We start from the raw sequence: 21,367 nt of genomic DNA on the forward strand, positions 1-21,367 counted from the left end.
TCTGGCAGTACCTGTAAATTAAAAAAGACCCTGGGGCTTGAATTTGTGCATGGAAGGTTCTCCTGGAAAAAATGCACCAGTTACGTAGCGGTGCTGTGTGTGGACAGTGGCTGTGAAAGGGACTGTATAGCATGATTGTTGCTCTTTGGGTCACAATGTAAAGTGCTTGTGCGTGCGTGTGTATTAACGTTTGAGGTCTAGGATCATGGCAATTCCATTGCAATTTTGCAGTTTTTTTCCCATGCTTTTCCCATGATTATACAATGCATTTACCATGGTTTGCTGTGCTTTATTAAACATTGCTGTGCAATGGCAAATCCACAGAGATCAGAGCTGCATTATCAGCAAACCACTACAGATTATTACCATAACTCATTTTTGACCATTATCAACCATGTATCAGATTATCATCCTTCGTTTTCGGTGTGACTCCAGGTGGCTGTCCAGGGAACGAGGACCATGATCGCACTTTGCAGAAAGATGTGCATGACTGGCCAGCTAAGGAAGGGCTGCCCGTGGAGACCACCCCCAAGCTGAGGCGTGGCCGGCGGACCATGGCTCACAAAGACCCCAGGAGCCCCTCACCCCTCACCCCCCACCCACGCAAGCCACCGGAGCGCCCGCGAGCAGCCAGGGGCAGACCTCGAGCCAGCGCGGCGGGGCTGGAGCAGGCAGGGGTGGGGTACGAGAGCGCAGAGGAAAGTCCTGCCAGGAAGAAGAGGAAGAGGCGCAGGAACCGCAAATACCAGAACGGGGAGTACATCACCTACCGGGATCAGACAGGACAGGAGGAGGCTGAGCAGGGTGCCGTCACGACCCGGCGAGCGGGGCGAGCAGGGCGAGCAGGTACACTAGAACCAGACAGAGGGCTTGTGAAGTCACTGTTCACCAAGCCTACAGTATACTCACTTTTTCAGCAAACCAGACTGGGTGCATAAAGAACTTACCAGCAAATTATTTTAATTTTAGTTTTTCCAGTTTTAAAAATTCGGGTAACTTCTGGACTGAACAGTACAAGAGGGATGACAGTAGTACTCCCATTGAATAGCTGTTTGAACAATTCCAGGTTGTTGTAGCCTAATGTCAGCGCACCGGAGCAGTCTAGTTATTTTATTATGATGATTAGGCGTGACTAATTGAGCTCACAGAAAAAGCCTAGTTTGATTGCACTATTCACAATAGTGTCCCTTCCCCTGTCCCCACAGACACATTTTTTATTGTAAATTATGCTGATTTTTTTTTTCTTTTGTAAGGCTAGATTTCTGGCATGGATTATGTTTCTGTTCTGGTGATGCCACTGTTGCAGACGTAGTTGGACACGTTGCTACATAATGAAGTCTCACGCTTGTAGAACCAAATTATGTATTTGTGATAAGATCTTTATTAGTGGCAATGAAGCAGTCTTGTTCCCCAGGGTATCCTAGCAGGACACAGGTGTCACAAATAAAAGCAGCAGCTGAACAAAAATGATACTTTAAACTTCCATCATTCGGGGAATTAAAATACAAAGCTGGCTTTCAGGTGACACAACAACAACGCTTCAGAGGACCTGGGAATAGTTCATGACACAAAGCAATAACATTGCTGAAAGCCCAACAGTAGTGGATCTGATGGTTTTTTTGTACTCATTTGATTGCTCCTTTTGGTCTTGTGTTCCCAATTCAATTGTGTTCTTTTGATCAGAAACATGTACATCTCTTGTTCTTTCTGCACTAGATTTGAGGACTCCGCTGCCTGCATGTTCCCAACGCAGCTCGGCTCTGTCCTGTAAGTGTTCCAGCCCGGATCCCAGTCTCGGGAGCGACTTCAACACTCGCTCTGGATCCCTGCGGAGACTTTCCCAGTCTTCCAGCCCCCAGTGCAGGCAGCCAGAGCATCACTGCGGTATCACTGGGAAGGAGCAGACGGAAAAGCCTTTGGGAAAACGAAAGTGCAAAACAAAGCACTTGGGTGATGCAGAGGAGAAAAAGGTAGGGCCCGCCATTGTAAAGGAGAGCATGTGTTGCTGCAGAAGCAGCATGACAAAGAAATGATTAGATGTTTTTGCTTTAAGTGCCTGTTTTAATCACAGGGTGTGTCTGACTGCAGTGCACGTTTGACACCTTAAATGTTATACTTGAAATGTAGGAAGGGGGCACTCCCCTTTGAACAAGCCGACTTTGCAAATAGTTTCAAGCAAGAAGAGTTTTAATGAGTAGAGCTGCACTGGCCTCTAGTGGAGAATATAAGAACAGCACTCTTGTTAGTTGAACGTTACACGTTGTATCTCCATGTAGTTAAATGCACAGTAACTTTTTTGTTTTTGATTCAAAACTTGCATTTACCTTTTATAATGTTAAACTTTTGTAATAAATCAACATTTTAAAAGCAAAATTGCATCTAGGTGTAGAGAAACGCTTTTCCAAATGTAATGAAGCTTGCTAAGGGCATTCATTTGATAATGATAATAATATCATTAATATGATTGATTTGTTGTTTTTCAAAAGTTTCCATTAAAGGTTAATGTTGAAAGGGCTGTAAAACAAAGCATTCTACTTCCCACACTGTAGGAGATTACAACACGCTTCCGTGGTGTCCCACAAGACTTGAATCATAGGGAAATGATATTTTGAGTATGGCTGTAGCTTTATTGTAGACATCCAGAGATAACAGTGAGTATTGTCCAGTGGGAGGGGATCATCTGCTTGTGGGAGGTCTGATTTCTCCAAAATGATTGCAGAATGTGTAATTAACACATGCACCTCTTTATATGCCAGATTGAAATGTGCTCCGTTTTTTGTTAAAGGAAAATAAAGCTGTTACAAAACTACCAACAGAAAAACATTGGCAAATGTTTGAGTCTGTAAATTAACCTTTTTGAAACACTGAACAGTTTTGTTTTCCTATTGCTGAAAATGTTTGCAAAAGGCTTTGGTGAATCTTACTCGTAGTGGTTAACACCATTTCCCTGTGATGATCACATTAGATGTTTCTGCACATGTGTAGCTCATTAGGCCTGCTCAGTTTCCATGCTGTTTCTATACTGGGTTCTGAACCGTGCTTGCAGGTCAACGTTAAGAGAGGAAGTCCAGTCAAGCACTCTGGCGGGTTGGAACGGGACCGCCCCTCTCCGAGGAAGTCCCAGGACTGCGGCTCTCCCGCTGCGGTCCCCAAAAGCACTTGGTCTCCCCAGTGCGGCAGGAGAAGCAGCGTGGCCAGGGGGGCTGCTCCAGAGACCCCCACAGGCAGGCCGGCCCCGCCAGAGGCACGGCGACTGATTGTGAACAAGAACGCTGGAGAGACGCTCCTGCAGAGGGCAGCACGGCTCGGCTACCAGGTACAGGTTCCAGCCAGAGGTATCAGAGCTTCCCCAACTGAGTATGTTGTTTTAATGATTAGGAGCCAGAAGTTTGCCGTTACAAATAGTTCCTCCCTATCATGCATGAAAAAAGTAAGTTTGGACACATCATAAATAAATAAATAAATATATTTCATTTAACTTTTTTTTTGTACTGCTTTATGTGGGGAAAAATGGCATCCTCATATGAGCCTATCTTGCATTTGCGTTTTCCATGTGTCCCCATATAAAGACTAAAAGAAGTGTTTTTAATCCGTCCCCATATGAGGTTGCCATGCAAGAAAGGGTTAAAGCTGCACGAACAGCTCCTAGTTGTAAACCCACAGACTTTTTTTTTTTTTTGCCTAATTGCACAGTCTCCTGTCACCTGGACATTTCAGTAATATACCTAAACAGGGAAGAGTCTGAAACCCTGGACTGGGTGCAGAAACAGTGCGAGTAGTGCCTTGCAGACCTTGGCGTGTTGCAGAGGCCCTGCACTGGCTCTGGCTCTCGTGTGCTGCTTTGCTAATTCCACTCCTTGTCTCGCAGGAGGTGGTGCTCTACTGCCTGGAGAAGGAGGTGAGTGAGGTCAATCACCGTGACAACGCCGGCTACACAGCCCTGCACGAGGCCTGCGCCCGGGGCTGGGTCAGCATCGTCAGGTTACTGGTGGAGCACGGCGCTGATGTCAACTGCAGCTCTCAAGATGGGACAAGGTAACGCGCACACTTCCTGTGCAACAGCAGCTGTCTCAAGAAAAAGTGTGTTTACAGTGGCAGCGACGTTTCAGATGTTTTATTTCACTGTTCCGTTTAGTTGTTTAACCCTGTGTTGCATTGTGGTCAGTATGTAAGACCAAGTGTTCACAGCTCTCATTCTGGAATATCGTTCCATTCCAGGTTTAATTGGTTGAAATGAATTATTCAATTGAGCAGCTTTCTTAGATGCGTCGTTGCTGCTCAGTCACTGGTACGCCTCCACTGCATCACTGCTGCACGCAGACTGGCAGCATTCTGTTTGTGTTTGTTCACTGATTGGTCGACTGTAGGCTGTACTGAATCCTGATGAGATGGCACGGGGGCAATGTGATTGGCTGAACATTTCTCAAGCTCTTATGTATTACAGTTATAGGTTCTAGGGAAGATGTTGTGTTGTAAGTAATTTTAAAAAAAGCCTTCATTTTGGATGTTTCAGACCTATTCATGATGCTGTTGCCAACGACAACCTGAATGTGGTCCAAATCCTGCTGTCCCACGGGGCTGACCCCACGCTCGCCACATACTCGGGACAGTCGGCCATGAAGCTGGCCAGCAGCCAGCCAATGAAAGTGTATCTGACTGGTAAGCATGTGGTTTTGTCACTGAAGAGACCTTGAATATAACAGAGTGGAGTTTGTCACCAGCTTTAAAAGACAGAAGGGGAATCAGAATGCTTTAGTCTACAGTCCACAAATCCTGCCAGCATGGAAGAGGATCGATACACTCTTGAGTTCTGACACACCCTTTTTTTTTATCATTTTGATCATTTGCAGAGTACTTTGCAGATTTACTGGATCGCAGCGAGGAAGATCCGAACATCCGCTGGGATTTCTACAGCAGTTCTGTGTTCGGTAAGTGAGAAATATTCAGAGGGCACGACTCTCCTGCTGCATCAAGGATCCGACGTGTCTCTGAATTGCTGCAGCGGTCGCGTGCTCCTTGGTGCTTCACAGACGCTGCAGCACATGTTAATATTGTCCCTCCCCAGTGTGACCAAGGTGCTTATTGAAGTGCTGGGATTGCAGACAGTTACGCGCTTAAGGAGAGGGAGCCTGAGCCGACAGACTGGATTTTGGCAGTAATGACTAACGAGCCAATTAAACGCTTGCAAGTTTTCTGGCTGTTGGCGTACACTGTAACCTGTGAAGATACAAACAAATAAGCAATTCTGCCACTAGAGGGGGTAACTAGCACAGTAATCAGATTGCTGGAGACTGCAGCAGTTTCATTTCCTCCTCTATTTTAATCCAGTAATGCTGGCACAGCACATTCGAGTACTTGCACCAGCATCATTCTCATTGCAATCTTTTTTTTTTTCTTTTTTGGTGCTTGTGCCCCCCCCCCCCCCCCCCCCCCCCCCCCCTTGAAAGAAAACTGTGTTCTGTGTGTTTCAGAGACGGACAAGGAGGTATTCTGGGATTTCTTACTGACCCCCCCAGCTGAGGAGGAGGAGGAGGAGGAGGAAGAGGAAGATGAGGACTCAGGCTCCTTCCTGTTTGAGTTCTCAGAGGAGCCCCTGCTGCCGTGCTATAGCATCCAGACCTCCATCTCTCAGAGGTGAGCAGCCAGCACAAGAGCAGAGTTTCATTACTGCTATGAGGGTCTCCAGAGTTTGCTGCACCAGCTCCGATAACTAAAAGTGGGTTATTACTGTAGGTGGCTGGTGAGTGGGCTTCATTTGAACTGCATGACTGAAGAGAAAATTCTGTAACTGGGAACATTTCAGACATCCCGAGCTGTTAGTCAGTTATAATAATGTTATGCATCACTCTAGAAGCTTTCAAAGCTGAGTGCAGAATCTCTCTTGGATTCCAACAGGCTGTGAGCTTGAAAGAAATCAGGCTGCCCCTTATGAAAGTTTACTGCAGTATACAGTGGTCCTTTATCATAAGGGCTGCTTCTTCTTCTCATGTGGAAAGTGTACTGCATAAAACAATGTCCTTCCAGTGGTCTTATGATAGAACTGATGCTAATGGCTTTATATATTCTTTTTTTATGACTCTTATTTTTATATTATTTTTACAGCTCCTGCAACTGGCTGCTGCTCTCGGATGTTCTGAAGCGACTCAAAGTTTCTGCACGGATATTTCAGGCTCGATACCCTCACTTCGAGATCACCTGCATCCCAGAGGCAGAGTTTTATAAACAGGCATCTGCAAGCCAGCTAACACGGCCACCCAAAGACCTGCAGGATCCCATTGAGCTGGTGCGCTGTGTTCCGGACTTGCTTGGGCTACTGGGCTCCTCCATACAGATATTAAGAGGAGAAGCAGGCATAGCTGTCAATACCAACCGATAAATTCCTTCTGGTTTATCACTTGTGATTTTCTTTCCTTTGCTTTGCTGCGTATCTGGGTAGGGGCGTAGATCAAGTATGGCCACCGTTTTCCTGCAAGGGGGTGGCCGTCATTCGCACTGAGGGCTAGACAAACGTTCTGATATTCAGTATTTAAAAGGTCTCATTAAATTAAATATTTATAAGAATTAGATCTATAATTATACATACAGTGTTTAAAAAAAAAAAAAAAAAAAAAAAAAAAAAACTATTACACATTTTTATCTTCAAGCCAGTGCTCCTCGAATAGAATCCTGTTTTTGGTTTTGTTTTTTAAATAATTTATTTTTGGTGAAGATGATAGCAGAGTTGTTGTTGTTGTCGTGTTAGTTTCCTGAAGTGTTCTTGTTTTCATAATTGATTTGAATGTTCTCAGAGAAGGAGAGCAAGAGAGGAGGAGGGGGGGAGATCGCCTGCTCGTTGTCAAAAGAATGAACTGTCCAGGAGCACGAATAAAACTAAACCAACATACACCAGCTATGTAAGCACAACAACAGGACATAAAAGGGCCATTCGACTGTTTCTTTTCCTTGGCTGTTTGTAGATTTGTGTTTATTTGGTTCAGCTCGTGCCACTTGCCCAAGACAGATGAAACCTCGATTGGTATGCAGGCATGGTCAGGAAAGTCCTTACCAGTGTAAGTTCGTAGCAAGGTTTTGAATTATTAAAAATGAAAATGCTTTACTTGCAAGTTCACATCCAGTTAACACAGAAGATAAATTCTGGTAAATCAATATTTTAACCACTGCTGGCCAGAGCTTGCATATCACTAAACATCTGGCTTGATGTCGACGAGTCTAACGTGCTGATGTCAAAAAAAGCAATTCCAAATAAAAAGTACAGTCTTCGCAGGGGTGTAAATACAGCAGATCTGAAAGGCCAGAGCTGAATATGACTGTAACGGCTGAATCCTATACCTTTGGAAGCCTCATGTATTGACATACAGATCAGGGAAAGGGGGTTATTGAGCTGCTACACCATCACCTAAGAATACATCGAAGGGCAAAAAAATGATGACTGATTAAAACAGGAATAGTGATGCTTCAGCCATAGCAGCTTCACATTGCTGTGTTAAATAGCGTGTGGCTACAGCGTTGCTGTATTTTTTATTTGATCCTGCTCTTGGTGTCAGCACTGCTAATTGTTTACCACACTGGTTTCAAGAATCCGTTCCATTGTTTTTGCCCTTCATCCAGGTCTGCCAAAGACTTTTCAATGAAGCGGGAAGTTACAAGATTGAATTACTGGAAACTGTTTAACTGGGAGCTTTTGAGAAAGACAGAAATTGTACAAAAATAGGAGACGGGCTTCCGCCCCTTCTGATTTGAACAGAGCCCACGATTTTCTGGCTGTAAATAACTTTACAGTTATCCCCCCCCCCCCCGAGATAATATACTTGTGCTACAGTCACTGAAATTTGTTTTATAATTTAAAGTAATACAACGTTTGTTTCCTTGCTTTATTTATAGATCTTATTATAATTATTATATTTTGTTCTGTGTGTGCGTGTGTGTGTTGTGTGTCTGTTGATTTAACAAGATTGCTCTATATGGTTAGGTGCTGTTTATGGAACATACCATGGAAGATTTTGCTCAGTTGGAGTACATTTTGTTTTCCTGAAGTATTTTAACAAGCAAGAGTACAGTTTTATTGTACCTGGTGCTAAAAAAAAAACACACACACACAAAAAAAAAAAAAAAAAAAAAGTTTTGTGTTTGACAATCACTTGAAGTTTTCTTTTGAAGTTATATAAATAAATAAATTATAAGGAAAAAAAAAATAGTAATTATGAATTTAGTTTTCCAGCGTAGGTTATCCGCCTGTCCTGGGTAGAAAAACAGAACCAGGCGAATTTACTTTAAAACATCGTTAACAGCAGATCTGTTGCTGATAAAAGGTATTAAAATGAAAACATTTTAAACATTTTTTTTTTTTAAGAAACAGAATAAAGCATGATTTTAAGCTGGCTGTGTTTTTCTTTTTATTCTTCTGGGTAAGCTAACAATCTATCAAGGGGAACTGTTTAGAAGTGAAAAAAAGTACTTTGTCTGAAAATGTTTTCTTAAAGTGTGTTAGCGGTTAAACTTTTATAGATTTCAAATTTAAATCAGAATGCTTTCACATGATTCAAAGGAGGTGTAACGGCAATGTACAAAAACAAAACAAATATAATATGTTTGTATATTTGAATGTGTTTAGTTATTTTCTAAGTTGACGTGTAGGGTGATTCTGAGATGTTATCTTTTGCAGTTTGGGCTCTGTCTGCAAGATGATCTCCCTCATAAGAGACAAATCCTTAACTGCGATTGGTTGGTTTCTTCTTCTTGCCCCCATTGGTTTAACAGCCCACAGGTCACACAAAGTGTACAGCTGGTTTCAGTGGCACCATTCTTATTCTGCCTTACCTGAAGTAACCTCGGATAGGCCAACATTAGTGCTAATGGGGGCTGTCAAACCAGCTGATAACGTAATCAATCAAGTGTCCAGCTTTGGGAAAAGCTGAAAATATATATTTTTTAAATTATATTCTTTCCACATCATTTTGTACACGGTTTATCCTCAAAATGGCGCTAATAACCCAATATTGGTTTGTAAGTTGAGAGAGAGCTGTGCACTTCAGTTACGAGAACGCACTTGAATATTCTACAGAACCTTTCAACTACTGTTAAAAATCAAACAACAGTATAGTAAAGATCTGTAGCTATCAAACTGACAACACAGCTGTACATAAGGTTTTATTTTTGTTCTATATCTGAGAGATCGCATCATTTGAAAGGAGCATATGCTTTTGCCTTTATTAGCTGGAGGGTAAATTGAAGGTGGAGCAGATCAGTTGAATTCAGTGGTTAGCCATAGTTAATGCTTGAAATGATATTCTTCACTCTGCATTTCTCTGGGCAAGCCTAACTGACAAGGGTGTAAACTGCAAAGCTGGATCTTATCTAGAATAAACCAGTCTGCCAGGACCTTGTGCATCATATCAGGGATGGGAATAAGACTCCCATTTCATAGGGGTTTGATCCATTCCTGGTTTTACTATGACTTTAATTAGACACCTGAGCTTGTTACCTGTAGACTGGCAAATCAAGCTTGTATTAAAGGAATGGGTGACACTGCTGTGCAATAGGAGTCTTATTTCCATCCTTGCTTCAGATGCAGCACTAATGAGGATGTATGGATATTGAAATGGGTTTTGGATTAAGAAGAGGTAAGTAGGCTTAGGTACATTGATACATTTGGGTACAATTATAGTGTAAGCGCTTGTGAAGGCTTTTCAATTTAGACCCATAGGCTAGGTATTGGAATATGGTGGCTGTTACCTAGTTCTGTAAATTGATGTCACAGCAGCTGCTGGTGACGAGAAAGAGATGGGAATTGGAACACATTTACAGGTTGTTGTTTCCAAACTATACCATCGGTGATGCCTGTACCCTTACATTGTGCCAGTGGGGGTGCGTTGCTTTTGTTTTTTCCCTGCTTACCTTGATGCTTGACGATGTTTCTGTGCGCTACTTTGCTGTGATTTTACTATGGCTCTTGTCAGTGAAAAAAGCTGTTGGCACAAGAATACGAAGTCTACCAAAAAAAAAATAATAATAATTTATTGCTTTTTACAATAACAAACCTTTACCTTGACCTTATTTGAAGGGCTTGCATTTAAAAAAAAAGCAAGTGTATATGTGAATATCCATTACTGAATTCTAACAGAGCCAAACCGTCTTGCTTCTGTGTTCTGATTGGCTAAGACTAAGCCCTTCCTCATTGCAAAGCTGGGATTGGCTGTGTGCTGCACACCACGAAGCAGCTTCGTGATCAAAAGGTTACTGCAGTTCAACAGGATGCTGGCCCTTCTAAGCGAGGCCTGGCTTCAAATCAAACCTGCACAGCACATTTGTTCATATCAACCCACAAGCATCTGAAATCCAGAAACAACGCTTTTTGTAATTGTGTTATTTTTCTAGAGTATTATTTAAACTATTGACAGACATCAAATTCCCTTTAGATGTCTTGCCATATATTTTGGACATGAGGGACGGTTTTCTTTCCCTGTAAATCTCCAACATCCCTCTTTTTGCCCTCTGCCATTATCGCCTGGACTCCAATTTCAGAGAACCGCCCCATGACCAAGCCCTCAGCATTCCAGACTTCTGATTGGCTGGTGGACGGAGAAGGAGTCACTCCTGAGAAGCTGAAAAGGAAGACAAGTCCTGGCTGGTCTGTCGCTTTCTTTGTGATCAAAAGAGGGAGGTTTTTCACAGCAGAATAAAATATTATATCAAGTGCACAGAGCTCCTGAGCATAAAAAGGGCAATGATACAGTATATAGGGAAACAGCTGCAGGAAGCCTCGTGGGAAACAAGCATGTTCATTAGTTATTAGAGCAAATGAAACACTTCTAGGAATCTTACCTGCTGTCCTGTTCCATTATCAGTGGATCCCATATGTACAATTTTGAAAGGCGCAGGTTATAGCGAACATGCAATCAGATAGCAGAATTGGTTAAAGGAAGTTCTCAGTTTGGATACCCTTTTTTCAGGTAGTCTATCACTGTTTTACTTCCTTGGTTATTTTGCATCAGCAATGACTTTGGGTCAAAAGCATGTCAGTTATTAACAGAATCAGTTGGTTGGCTTGTAACAGGTAAGAAGGATGGGAAAGAGGGGGTGCAATTTAACTCTATCCGTGAAATTACCTGTCTGAAAGATTACATGCAAGCAAGGTGTGAAAAAATAACTTAACGTACTGGAGACCAGATATTTTAAATAAACCAAAATGCATGTATTAATTTTTTTCTTTTTAAATTTGTAATTGGCTTCAGTGCTTAGTTCTTGGGTTGATGCTAAGCCAATGCCGTAACATTCAACGTGCCCCAAGCAGTTACTCACTATCTATATGGAGCTACAACAACAATACTGGAGCATCACATAGGGACGTTTCCAATCCACCCATTCCTAAATAAAACCACAAATCTTTAAACCTACACGCAGACAGAGGTTTGGGAATGTAAACCAGCAAATGAATTGGCTTTTTCTTTCTTTTTTCTTTCACAGCTTGCTATTCTGCACATTCTAGATGCATTTGCCCTCAAGATTTTGCAAGACGTTACAGGATTTATAAAATATTCCTGTTAGTAAGCAGAAAGAGTTTAATTCTCCTCTGAATAAGCTCTTTGTCCACACCCTGGCAGAATCCCAAGCCCCCTTTGTCTCTTCATTTTCACTCCAGTTAAAGTTCATGCTGATTTAACATTAGGTGACCGTTTAATTTCAAAGTCAAGGGAAGAACTGCTTGTGTTCTGTCGGTCTGCTCTCATATAAACCTGCGTCTTTTCAAAGCTTTTGATTTAGAGGGCTGTTTTGCACAGTATTTCACACATTTTCCTCAACTTTATACATTCATTTATAGCATATGCATAGCAATATTATATTACATTACACACCTATAAAACACCCCAGAAAAAAATAATAACCTGGTGCTTATTATCTTAATATTAATTGCTCCTTAGTAATGAATGTATATTTTTGGGGTCACAACTTTGGCTACCGGTATCTCAGCTTTCACCTTGAACTAGAAACCTTCTTTAGACAGCTGAAGAAATGGTCCTGTGTCACAAATTGTTCTTTGCTAATATATATTATTAAGCTGGTCTGTACTGTAACCCCCAGACCTGCTAATCTAGCACGATGTATGGCATTCAGTTCTAGTACCAGGGACAACTATTTAGTGCCCTCCAGAGCTGAAAATAGCAGCAGCAAGATTGAGTAGCTGTCACACATCTCCACATCTTATACACCTTTTAACATTAAACCATAGCAAAGTGTAATAAAGCATGGTGAAGCACAGGTAAGAATATCAAGGTCTGGTAAAGCATATTAATAAACATGACATCCAGAGGACACTATCTGAAATGTATGGTAAAACTGCAAGTTCAAAAATACTGTGGGGAACTTTCATAAGGATGGTCTCCCAACTGTGACAAACATCGTGCTTCTCGTTATGCCTGTGTGAAAATGTTTTATTGTTAGGCTCATGTCTTATTGGTATCCCCCCCCCAATCGGTTTCTTTCAGAATGTCTTGTTAGAGTGTTGCCTTGTACTGGAGGACGAGGACCGAAGGAGTCTTTCCTCAAGACTTTGTTCGATAGCCTGTGGAAGCCGCACCCGTTCTCATCCGCAGTTCAGGGCTGTGTCACCACAGAGGATTGCTTCCAGGATTGGATTGCAGGCACTGAAGAGGTAATGCCAGCCACTGATTATGAAAATGATTGTAAGCCAATCCTGAAAAGGGTCACTATATACAGTACCGAATGGAATCAATACTCTTCTCCATGTATATGAGCTAGTATCAGAATCATTAAAATCATTAAAAAGATCCACTGTATGTATTTAAAGCATAAGAAATGACAGATGAACATGACTCACAAGTTCCATATCAGATATCAGACAAAACTAATAATTTAGACATGCATTCGCCTTTCTCTAGATATATGTAGAAAGGTGTGACACACAGATGTTCTATCTCCTGTGCTTTATCATGCGTTCCTTATTAATAATGTGAGGTGTGGAGGTCTGCAGGGGAAAGTTTCCCAGGCAACAGGCAGGCTTCCATGTGCACTGAACATTTACAGCGGCTGTGCTGCTCCACCCACTCTGCACTAGAGATTAAAGTCTGTCACCACAGCTGGCAGAAGCTGACTCCCCAGGATTTCTTACCTGCTCTGGATTTCATGTAGGACTAGTGCTGCAGTTGTGGAGGCTATGAGCAAGATCCCCAAAGTGCTGGAGAGCGAATCGAAAGCTGTGTTCAGACCAAGAGAGATGGGACTGTTCAGACTAACACTCAGAGCGGCGTGAGACCGGATCAACTCAGACCATAGGTCTCACATCAGTTTAGATAGAACACTTTCCACAAGATTGGTAGTAAAGCATGAGCAGATAAAACCCGCTCTGTAATGGTTTGCCTTTCCATAAACATTGGGTGAATTTGGGTTGCGCTGGATTAAAGACCTGCCCAGTTGATAATGAAATGCACTTTGCATATTCCTCACTCCCTGCTTGTGCAGTTGACTCACATTTTTATGGTGGCTCACTGAGGACAGGGTTTTTTTTTATTATGTATTTCATACTTTTCATATTGGGTTGTATTTATTTTATTGTTATTGTTCCTGTTTTCTTTTACATTTTGCAAACTTCTGTTTTCTGTTGGGGAAGCTCTACAAACGTGAAGCAATGCCCTATTTCAGATGTTTTTGAGAAGTGCATGAACATCACAGATCTGGGGGCAGTCTGGTCAGAACCATTCTCTGGTGAACTGATCTGAGATCAGTTGAAGAATGACTCAAAGCTTGTGTAGAAATCATCAAGTTGAAAAGATAATAGTTCAGAAAAAAACTAATGTAAAGTTATTAACACCAGTAACATTTTTATTTCTCATAACTCATGCAAATATTATGTGCAGAGGGCTCTGTTTATTTAAGTTTCATAATTCCATTGGCCATTTTTTGTAGTGTTGTGTAATATAGGTAGAAGTCTGCAAGCATCCCTTCTGCATTCTACTCTTATCTGCTTTCAGTCTGCATATATTGAAATGACAGATTTTCAATGTGTACTGAAATAAAGCTGCCACTGAGCTATAAGCACATCCATTCTGTTGTATCAATAGAAACTGGGCAAAAAATACAAAGCCATAGTTTAACATTTACCTGTAGGCATCCAAGTTGTTTCATATCTCTATAAGGCGAAGTGTCTCAATCTTTAAGGGTGCAGATTTTATTTGCTGCTAGCGCTGAAATTAAAACCTGCATGTATTGTGCTGGACTTCCTTAAAAACATGGAACTCATACACGTTTTTTTGTACTTCATATACAATGGCTTCCATCTATGCAAAATAAAGCGTGTAGGTTATACTTCCTATCAACAAGTACTGGGACACTCTGTGTGATTCATGCTGCAGACAGACTGGGAGGATTGCTTTGGTGCTAAATTTAGTTGTGCAATCACACAGTTAGTGTGCATAAGTAAACAAAGACCCTAGCTGAAACGTCTATACTCAATCTAGTTTATTTTGAGTTGTACCATGTATATGGATTTGACAGTACAAATAAAGCATGCATACAGTATATATTACACATCTGGTGCTTGAGTAAGTCTCTGGGTGTAAATCCAGCTTTGGTTATTTGTTCTTTGCGATTCTGGTTTCTGGAAATGCTTTATCAGGCAGGTAAGGAGGGGGGTTTTCTTTGTCTAGAAGTTAAGATGCATGACCGCTTTAAGCAGCATGCTTTCTTTCCCACCAAGAAAGCAGGCAGTACTTTATGGACATTTGGCTGAAAAAGGGAGTGGGGGCAGGAATTTCCCTGCCAGGGAGTCTGGTCACATAGACCTTGCGATCGGCATGTCCTCGTCTGCTCGGAGAAGGGGCTCCAGTCAAGGGTCCCACCAGGGCCCCGTTACACAGCTGGCTGACCGGGCAACAAGTCACCCTATTGTGACACTCAGGGCCCTGTTTGTAGTGCAAAGTTATAAAAGTGCTATTAAAATGAATCCATAATTTAGCTGCTGCATTGCATGCGTCATTATATTGCAGTTTCATGATGTTACATGCATTTTACAATCGCTACAATAATGCCTGCAGCACTAATTTCACTCCAGTCGCTGTTAAACTGTCTGTCTATCCTGGCAGGATCTGTAAGCACCATATCAAGCATCCTTGGTTTATTGCAATCATTGTCTGTAACCTCAGGGCAACTGTTCCACTGTCTGACACGTCTTACCACGTTGGCTTACTGAGGGCATTGGCTGACAGTCAACAGCATTCCCTGCTTGTTATCCCTACGGACCTGGGTTCAAGTGCAGTCCTTTATGATGTAATCAAAACCTGAATCTTACAAAAGTTCCTCATAGTATATTTGCATATTTATTTTGCTGATAACCACGCTTTTATCATGCTTATTCTATGAATGTGCTGTTCTTTCCCCAGGGCAACCATGTTTCCATGCACATTCATAGTTCCCAGCTGTTCACTGAACAAACATGTGCTTTCACTGTGCTTAATGAAATGATGCAATATTTCTGATAACCATTTACCATAGCCATACATTTTTTATACAGTTTTAAATGTCACATTTGAATGCCGCTTTGCCACAGGAACCCACTTACAGATCAGGAGGGCTGAAGTTCAACCTTGATACTTGCTGTCTAGCCAAGCCTACTCAAGCAGCCTTACCAAACTATTGAACCTTGGAAGCAATTGGACCTAGCCTAGGAATTACTGCTGAGTTCAACAGATAGGCCTGTAGACTCTGCAGAAGGTACATGGATGTTACATAATGTACAGAGCAGCCAGTGATCTCTGCCAGCGACAATGCCCAAGTGGCTTCGACACAGACAGTCCTAAAGCTGCCCCCAGACTGTTAACGTCTGAACACCCTTTTTTTTTCTCTCGCCATCTGTGTGCAATGCTGCTTATCCCGCCCCCCACGTTGTTCTATTTCAGTTCTTGTTTTCTGCGGCCACTTGGATCCATATCCCCAGATTGTGAAAGAAGAAGTAACAATGTAAAAAAAGTTCTCTCAAGAACATGAAGGAGCTGAGGTCCTCTGAGGACAGCAGCTGGCTCTACACGGCAGTTATCTGACAGAGGTGATGTTTACTACAGTATAGTTTAACTGGGAAGAATTGGGAGATGGTTTGTAGCCACACAGCTTGTTGAATAATAACTGCTAATTTCTAATGATTTAGAGATTGCATACTTATTGTGCATGGTGGGGTTTAAAAATCAGATGACCCTGTCTTACTCTGCCCAACCCCCTCCTCTTTCAATGTCCTCTTTATAGAATATGCACCCCACCCATATTGTAGCAGCTCTGCACAAGTCTAACATAATGTATGTAGTTTCTTCATGCAGCTTCTGTGATTTAGCATTCACTGTATGTGTGTGATTCAATTTTCATACTTAACCTCTCAAGTTAGCCGTCTTCATAGAACTTTTGTAAATAAATTGCAATATTAAAGCTCTCCTGCACTTATTAAAACATGCATTTACCACGAGGGGAAAGAAGCCAACACAGCCTTTTATAGAAGGCTTCTTTACCAATTCCAAAAGCAAAGTCTACAAAGACAGAATTGCAATATGTTCATTTGTTTATGGTATCCATGCACTTTAGCAATGAGAATTTCACATAAAATGCAGCCTTCACAAAACTCCAAGCACGGAGTTTGCAAAAAACTTTTCAGAGGAGCTTGCCTTTTGATAACTTCCAGCAATGTTTTTTTTGGCTGTAAATAACTTTGAATTCTAGAGGCTCAAGCAAGCCGCTCGCTCTTTGAGTAAACCAAGATGCTGGTAGAATAACTGTGTCTGCATTAATTGCACCATTCATACCGAATTCCCTTAGAGCAGAGGCAGGGCTGGGTGTGTTCTGGGTTCTCCACTGACAAGAAGATCCTGTTCCCCAGAGTGGCAGGGGCGGTAACTCCCTCCATACGGACATCTCTATAAGGGCTAAAGGAGTGGCAGGATCCCTGATATTGAAATCCTAACCAACTGCACCTAATCCTGAACTATCTTTCCTTAAGGTAATATAAGGCAGTACGAGATGTCTCACTAATCGTGAACTGACCTAATGTAACATTAGGTAAGCTATTTCAATATTAGTGTTAATCTCTGTGAAACCACCCCAAGGGTTATCTATGAGTGAGTCTTTTCTTATGTGATTGTATTGAACCACGTTTTTGAAGTAAGTGAATGGGGCTACAACACCGACAGCATGGGGGAGAAATGACTTCATGCTTGGGGTATTCGACACGGCAGCCGTTCTTGGTCAAACTTCAGTGTAAAAGCAGGAACAGAGTGGGTCTCAGCAGATGAAAAGACAAAATGGAATTAAAACTTTCCACTTGGCAGTCCACCAGCACCTTTCTTTCTTTCTTTACTTTGCTATCCAGTGCAGTGCGTATTGAAAGATCCCTAACAATTCTCACTCCCTGCCAACTGTCACATTGCCAGCTTTCCGTACTGTGGCCATTTTGGAAATGCTCCATTAGTCTTCTGCCATCCAATCACTGTTATCCATTCTGAAGGACCAAAAAAAAAAAAGAACCTCCAGACTATTGGCTGAAGCTTTGGGACTGTTGCTATGGGAAGTAGATGAGTGGCAGGGGGGGTGGGGGGTGGAGTATGCTTTCTGTGTTATCTGATGAATTCAGTAATGGCTTCTTATCAAACAGACCCTGTCCAGTGTATTAGCTTATTGTCAATCAGTGTAAAATCCTGAATTGGGGCTCTTGAATTGTTCCTGCTTTCGTGTCTCCTGTACATACCCTCCTCACAAGCAGTTCTCCAAATATCACCCACAGGTTTGACGTTGTTATTGCTTCATTTCTCAACCTACAATTTGTGTTTGTTAAACACTTGGTTATTCAAAGCAGGGTGGGGCGGACATTATACAGCAGCTTCATCTGCACCCACTTTATAAATTTAAAAATGTAAGTACTGGGATCCTGTGATTCTGATTAGCTTGTACTCATGGCTAGATTTTTCCCTTGGACTATTCCCAGGCAGAACCCCTCATACAGTGCGGGACACCACAACTATTTACACATGAAGAGATTTGTAATGTTATTTTACAACTTCAAAAACCAAAATGTACTATTAGTTTACTTTAGAGAGATATTTACCTTCTCACTTACAACATCGCTTTGCAGTTTAAAAAATGAATAATTTAAGCTACAAATCACTTTATTTATAGCATTTGCTATAGATTGTTAAAATATAAACCATAAATATTTCAAAAATACAAAAAGTGCACATCACTATATCAGCTCCCAGCGTCTATTCATGCCTCCTTGCAACTCAAATGACGACTCAAACAGAACACCTTGCAGTGACGCATGGGGTAGCTTTGTGTCATTAAGGAATAGGCAAATAAACAAATACTCTTCTTTAAAAGCACCAAGTGTGAAAGGGAAGAGAACCCCAAACCTGGCTGTTCTGGAAAGCCTTCTATTGCCTGTCACTAACGCATCATAGTTTCCACTTAGGCCCACATGTCTCAATACCTGGTTGTAAAGGTACTTCACACCATGTTCTTAAAAAGGATGTTTTTGGAACCATGTCCACTGCATGCAAAACAGACATTTCATGCTACACAAGAGAACAAAAATTAAAATAGATCAAATCTTTATTTAAAAGAAAAAAAGTTACATTACATATAAAACATGAATAGCCAATAATATGGAATTGTTTTCTGGGGGTATTTATTAATTTGATAAAATTTAACAAAACAATTGTACTAGTTCAAGCTGCCCATTTGAAAATATACCAGAGTACCATCAGCATTTAAGATTGTGGGTAGTATACAGTATATTTTATACGGGTATGCAAAATAACATCCTGCAGGTCCAGAGATGCTCCGGTGTGGTTTCAAACCGGGAGTGTATTAGAGGGTAGGAGTGCAGTTTATGGGGCTTATTGGAGCTTGGCTGAACAGAGACACGCTTCCCTTCACACCACATCGACCACCACCCTTGGAAAGCAATCCGTTCGTTTGTCAGTGCGCCATCACCCTCACCACTCGTGCAAAGAAGCAAAGTCCTTTAGAGAGAGAGCGCCAGCCTCCTCTCCCGCTAAACCATGCAGCCTCCGCCTCCGATCTCGCGCTTGTAGCGGTTAGTACACTGATTGGCCAGGACAGTCAGTTTGGAGAGCACGCCGAAGATCCCCCGCAGGTGGTAATGGAACTGCTGCTCCAGGTCACTTCCATCTTCAGAGTTCTCTTCCCCGCTTTGGGCAGCCATCTCCAGGAAGCCGGCTCCCCCATTCATCTCTCTCCGGAACAGCCCCCACTCCATGTCTCTCTTGATGGATTTCAGCAGCAGGTAGTGCTGGTACATGTCACCCTGCTTGCTGGGACAGATGATGTTGTCGAGTCTGGGGCCTTCCTTTTCTTCCTCCAGAGGCACGTCCCGCAAGAGGCTGGGAACCATGACGGTCTCGTCCATGTTGTTGGTGGCGGCGATGAACTTGTTCATGACATTGAGGAGGGAGTGCTTGGGGTTAATGCCCTCTCTGTTAATTTGCATCATCTTGGGAGGCTTTATGTTTCTTTAAAAAATTATGGACCGGCACCTGTGAAAACCAGAAGGTTCAAGCAATTACATATCTGGTAACATTTTTGCCAGTTTAATTTATTCAAGTTAGATCTTGAAGTTCCATAAAAGACATAACATAAAGATTTATTTCTCCCTCTTAAAGCCTGAAGATTACCACAGCTAGTATTCACGACAATAGTGTAGAAAAAGTTGCATAATACAGCAACTCCAATCTAGGAGACTAGGTGCAATAGTTACTGATTGAAGATCTCATTACAGAAGGACCGAACCACCCTATTCGCCTGCCTGCTTAGGCTAGACAATAAAAACGCGAGTCACGAAATGGAAGTGAATCAACGCTTTTTATACGTGGCCAATTATCAAGGCTTGCATCAGTGAACTCGCCGTAGTTAGACTCTGAAGACACCAGCATTGTGCCTTACACCGTACAGTACGCTACTTCAATTCATTCTACCTGCTGCAAAGCAGCTCTGCCAGCAACACTATAACTTTAAACCGCTTTCTATAGACAGTAGGCTATTAGCCGCATTTCAACTCGTACTTATCCTAATATGAAGACCCAGCACCTAAACATCAAGTTAGTTTGACGTTAATTAAAAAACAAAACATGGTTATAAATCTTACATTACTAGCGATTAAATTTAACTAATCTCTTAAATAGTTTTACAAGTATTAACTACAATATAAAAATAAACAAACACAAACCTGAGTAGTCTTAGAGGATGTTCTGATTGTTGACAAGCCAAAGTTGTCAGGGGGGGGTGAATTGGTTGGAGATTTTTTTTTTTTTAAGTGACCGTTGTTGCCTAAAACAGTAAGCGAATACACCGCCAGTCTTCCTTATATAAAGCGTCCCAGCCTCACAAAACCGGTCCACCTCCGTCTGCAAATTCCTTAAAATGACATCAGCTGAAAGTTTACCCTGTCTCGATTGACAGCGCCACCAACCAATAAGGAAAGGGGACTGTCTCGCTATCAGAGTTCGCATTTATGCTAAGGCACGCCCCTCACTGTGCTTCGGGAAAAGCACAGTATCGGGAGTCAATGCACTGTGTGTTTTAAATTGCATCTCGTTATTAGCAATTATCTCGACTGATAAAACGACCTCAGCTTTTACACTGTCAACTGTTTGCCTCATATTGAGGTTCATTATTGCAGTAAAAACGAATAGATTTTGTTTTGTTTTTTAATGCGCAACGTTTTGGTAAAAGCATGTTTGCGTGGCTATAGTATTTGTTCTGTATTGCTGTACTGGAAATTGCAGTAGAAGTCACAGTAACTTTGAAGAAGATTGTGTTCCAATGAGTTCTGACTTTACCACCATTACTGACAGGAAAATGTAGTGTGATGATTTGCAGTTTATATAGATGCCGTGCCTTCACGGTTTCAGGACCAGGTGCTGACCTACAAATTCCCAAACCAACAATAAACAGCATACTATAGAATGCAATGGCTCAAATAACCTACAGCACAATATAATTCAATACCCTGACATGTAATGCCCTTTTAAAAAAAGGTATTGGAAAAATCACCTTTAGAGGGTCCGTATGTCATTCTTTTTGAAGAGAAAACAATGTTGTTAATTGTTGATGTCGCTTTCCTTTCAGAAAGACTGTGGGCAAATGTTTAATTTGCTGACAACATAAATGACCCTTTTCTGAAGTTTGTTTGCTGCTTGAACTTTTTGCAAATTCGTTGGAGTAAATGTGTTCTACAGTGGCGCCACCTACTGGACAAAACTATACCACAAAAAACTAAACAATAATGCAGAGGCCAAAACTCCCGTGTAGGAATTGGAGACAACAGACAAGAATTAACAATGCAGAATCTTTATGAACTGCA

The 21,367-nt window shown here is 41.8% G+C and overlaps 2 protein-coding genes across 6 annotated transcripts in view; one reads left to right on the top strand and one right to left on the bottom strand.

Annotated features, from left to right (window-relative positions):
* Window positions 1-7,800, top strand: part of bcorl1 (BCL6 corepressor-like 1) — a 28,741-nt gene extending 20,941 nt beyond the window's left edge. For 4 of the 5 annotated variants that reach the window (XM_041255892.1, XM_041255893.1, XM_041255891.1 and 1 more), the window contains 8 exons: window positions 436-846; window positions 1,717-1,970; window positions 3,047-3,316; window positions 3,869-4,035; window positions 4,514-4,659; window positions 4,851-4,928; window positions 5,472-5,634; window positions 6,103-7,800. In XM_041255892.1, the coding sequence (XP_041111826.1) occupies window positions 436-846; window positions 1,717-1,970; window positions 3,047-3,316; window positions 3,869-4,035; window positions 4,514-4,659; window positions 4,851-4,928; window positions 5,472-5,634; window positions 6,103-6,376 (1,763 nt within the window). In that variant the 3' untranslated portion in view covers window positions 6,377-7,800. The remainder of the gene's footprint in view (window positions 1-435; window positions 847-1,716; window positions 1,971-3,046; window positions 3,317-3,868; window positions 4,036-4,513; window positions 4,660-4,850; window positions 4,929-5,471; window positions 5,635-6,102) is intronic. The other variant, XM_041255895.1, reaches the window with a different exon arrangement.
* A 10,776-nt stretch (window positions 7,801-18,576) lies between these two features.
* LOC121318814 (mid1-interacting protein 1-like) lies at window positions 18,577-20,434 on the bottom strand. The gene is made up of 2 exons (XM_041255898.1): window positions 20,231-20,434; window positions 18,577-19,541 (listed from the first exon to the last, which is right to left on the bottom strand). Exon 2 carries the CDS (start codon window positions 19,496-19,498, stop codon window positions 19,040-19,042), a length of 459 nt encoding a protein of 152 aa, XP_041111832.1. The 5' UTR covers window positions 19,499-19,541; window positions 20,231-20,434; the 3' UTR covers window positions 18,577-19,039.
* Window positions 20,435-21,367: the final 933 nt, after the last annotated feature.

This window comes from Polyodon spathula, chromosome 7, assembly GCF_017654505.1.
Source record: "Polyodon spathula isolate WHYD16114869_AA chromosome 7, ASM1765450v1, whole genome shotgun sequence".
NCBI classification, from domain to species: Eukaryota; Metazoa; Chordata; class Actinopteri; order Acipenseriformes; family Polyodontidae; genus Polyodon; species Polyodon spathula.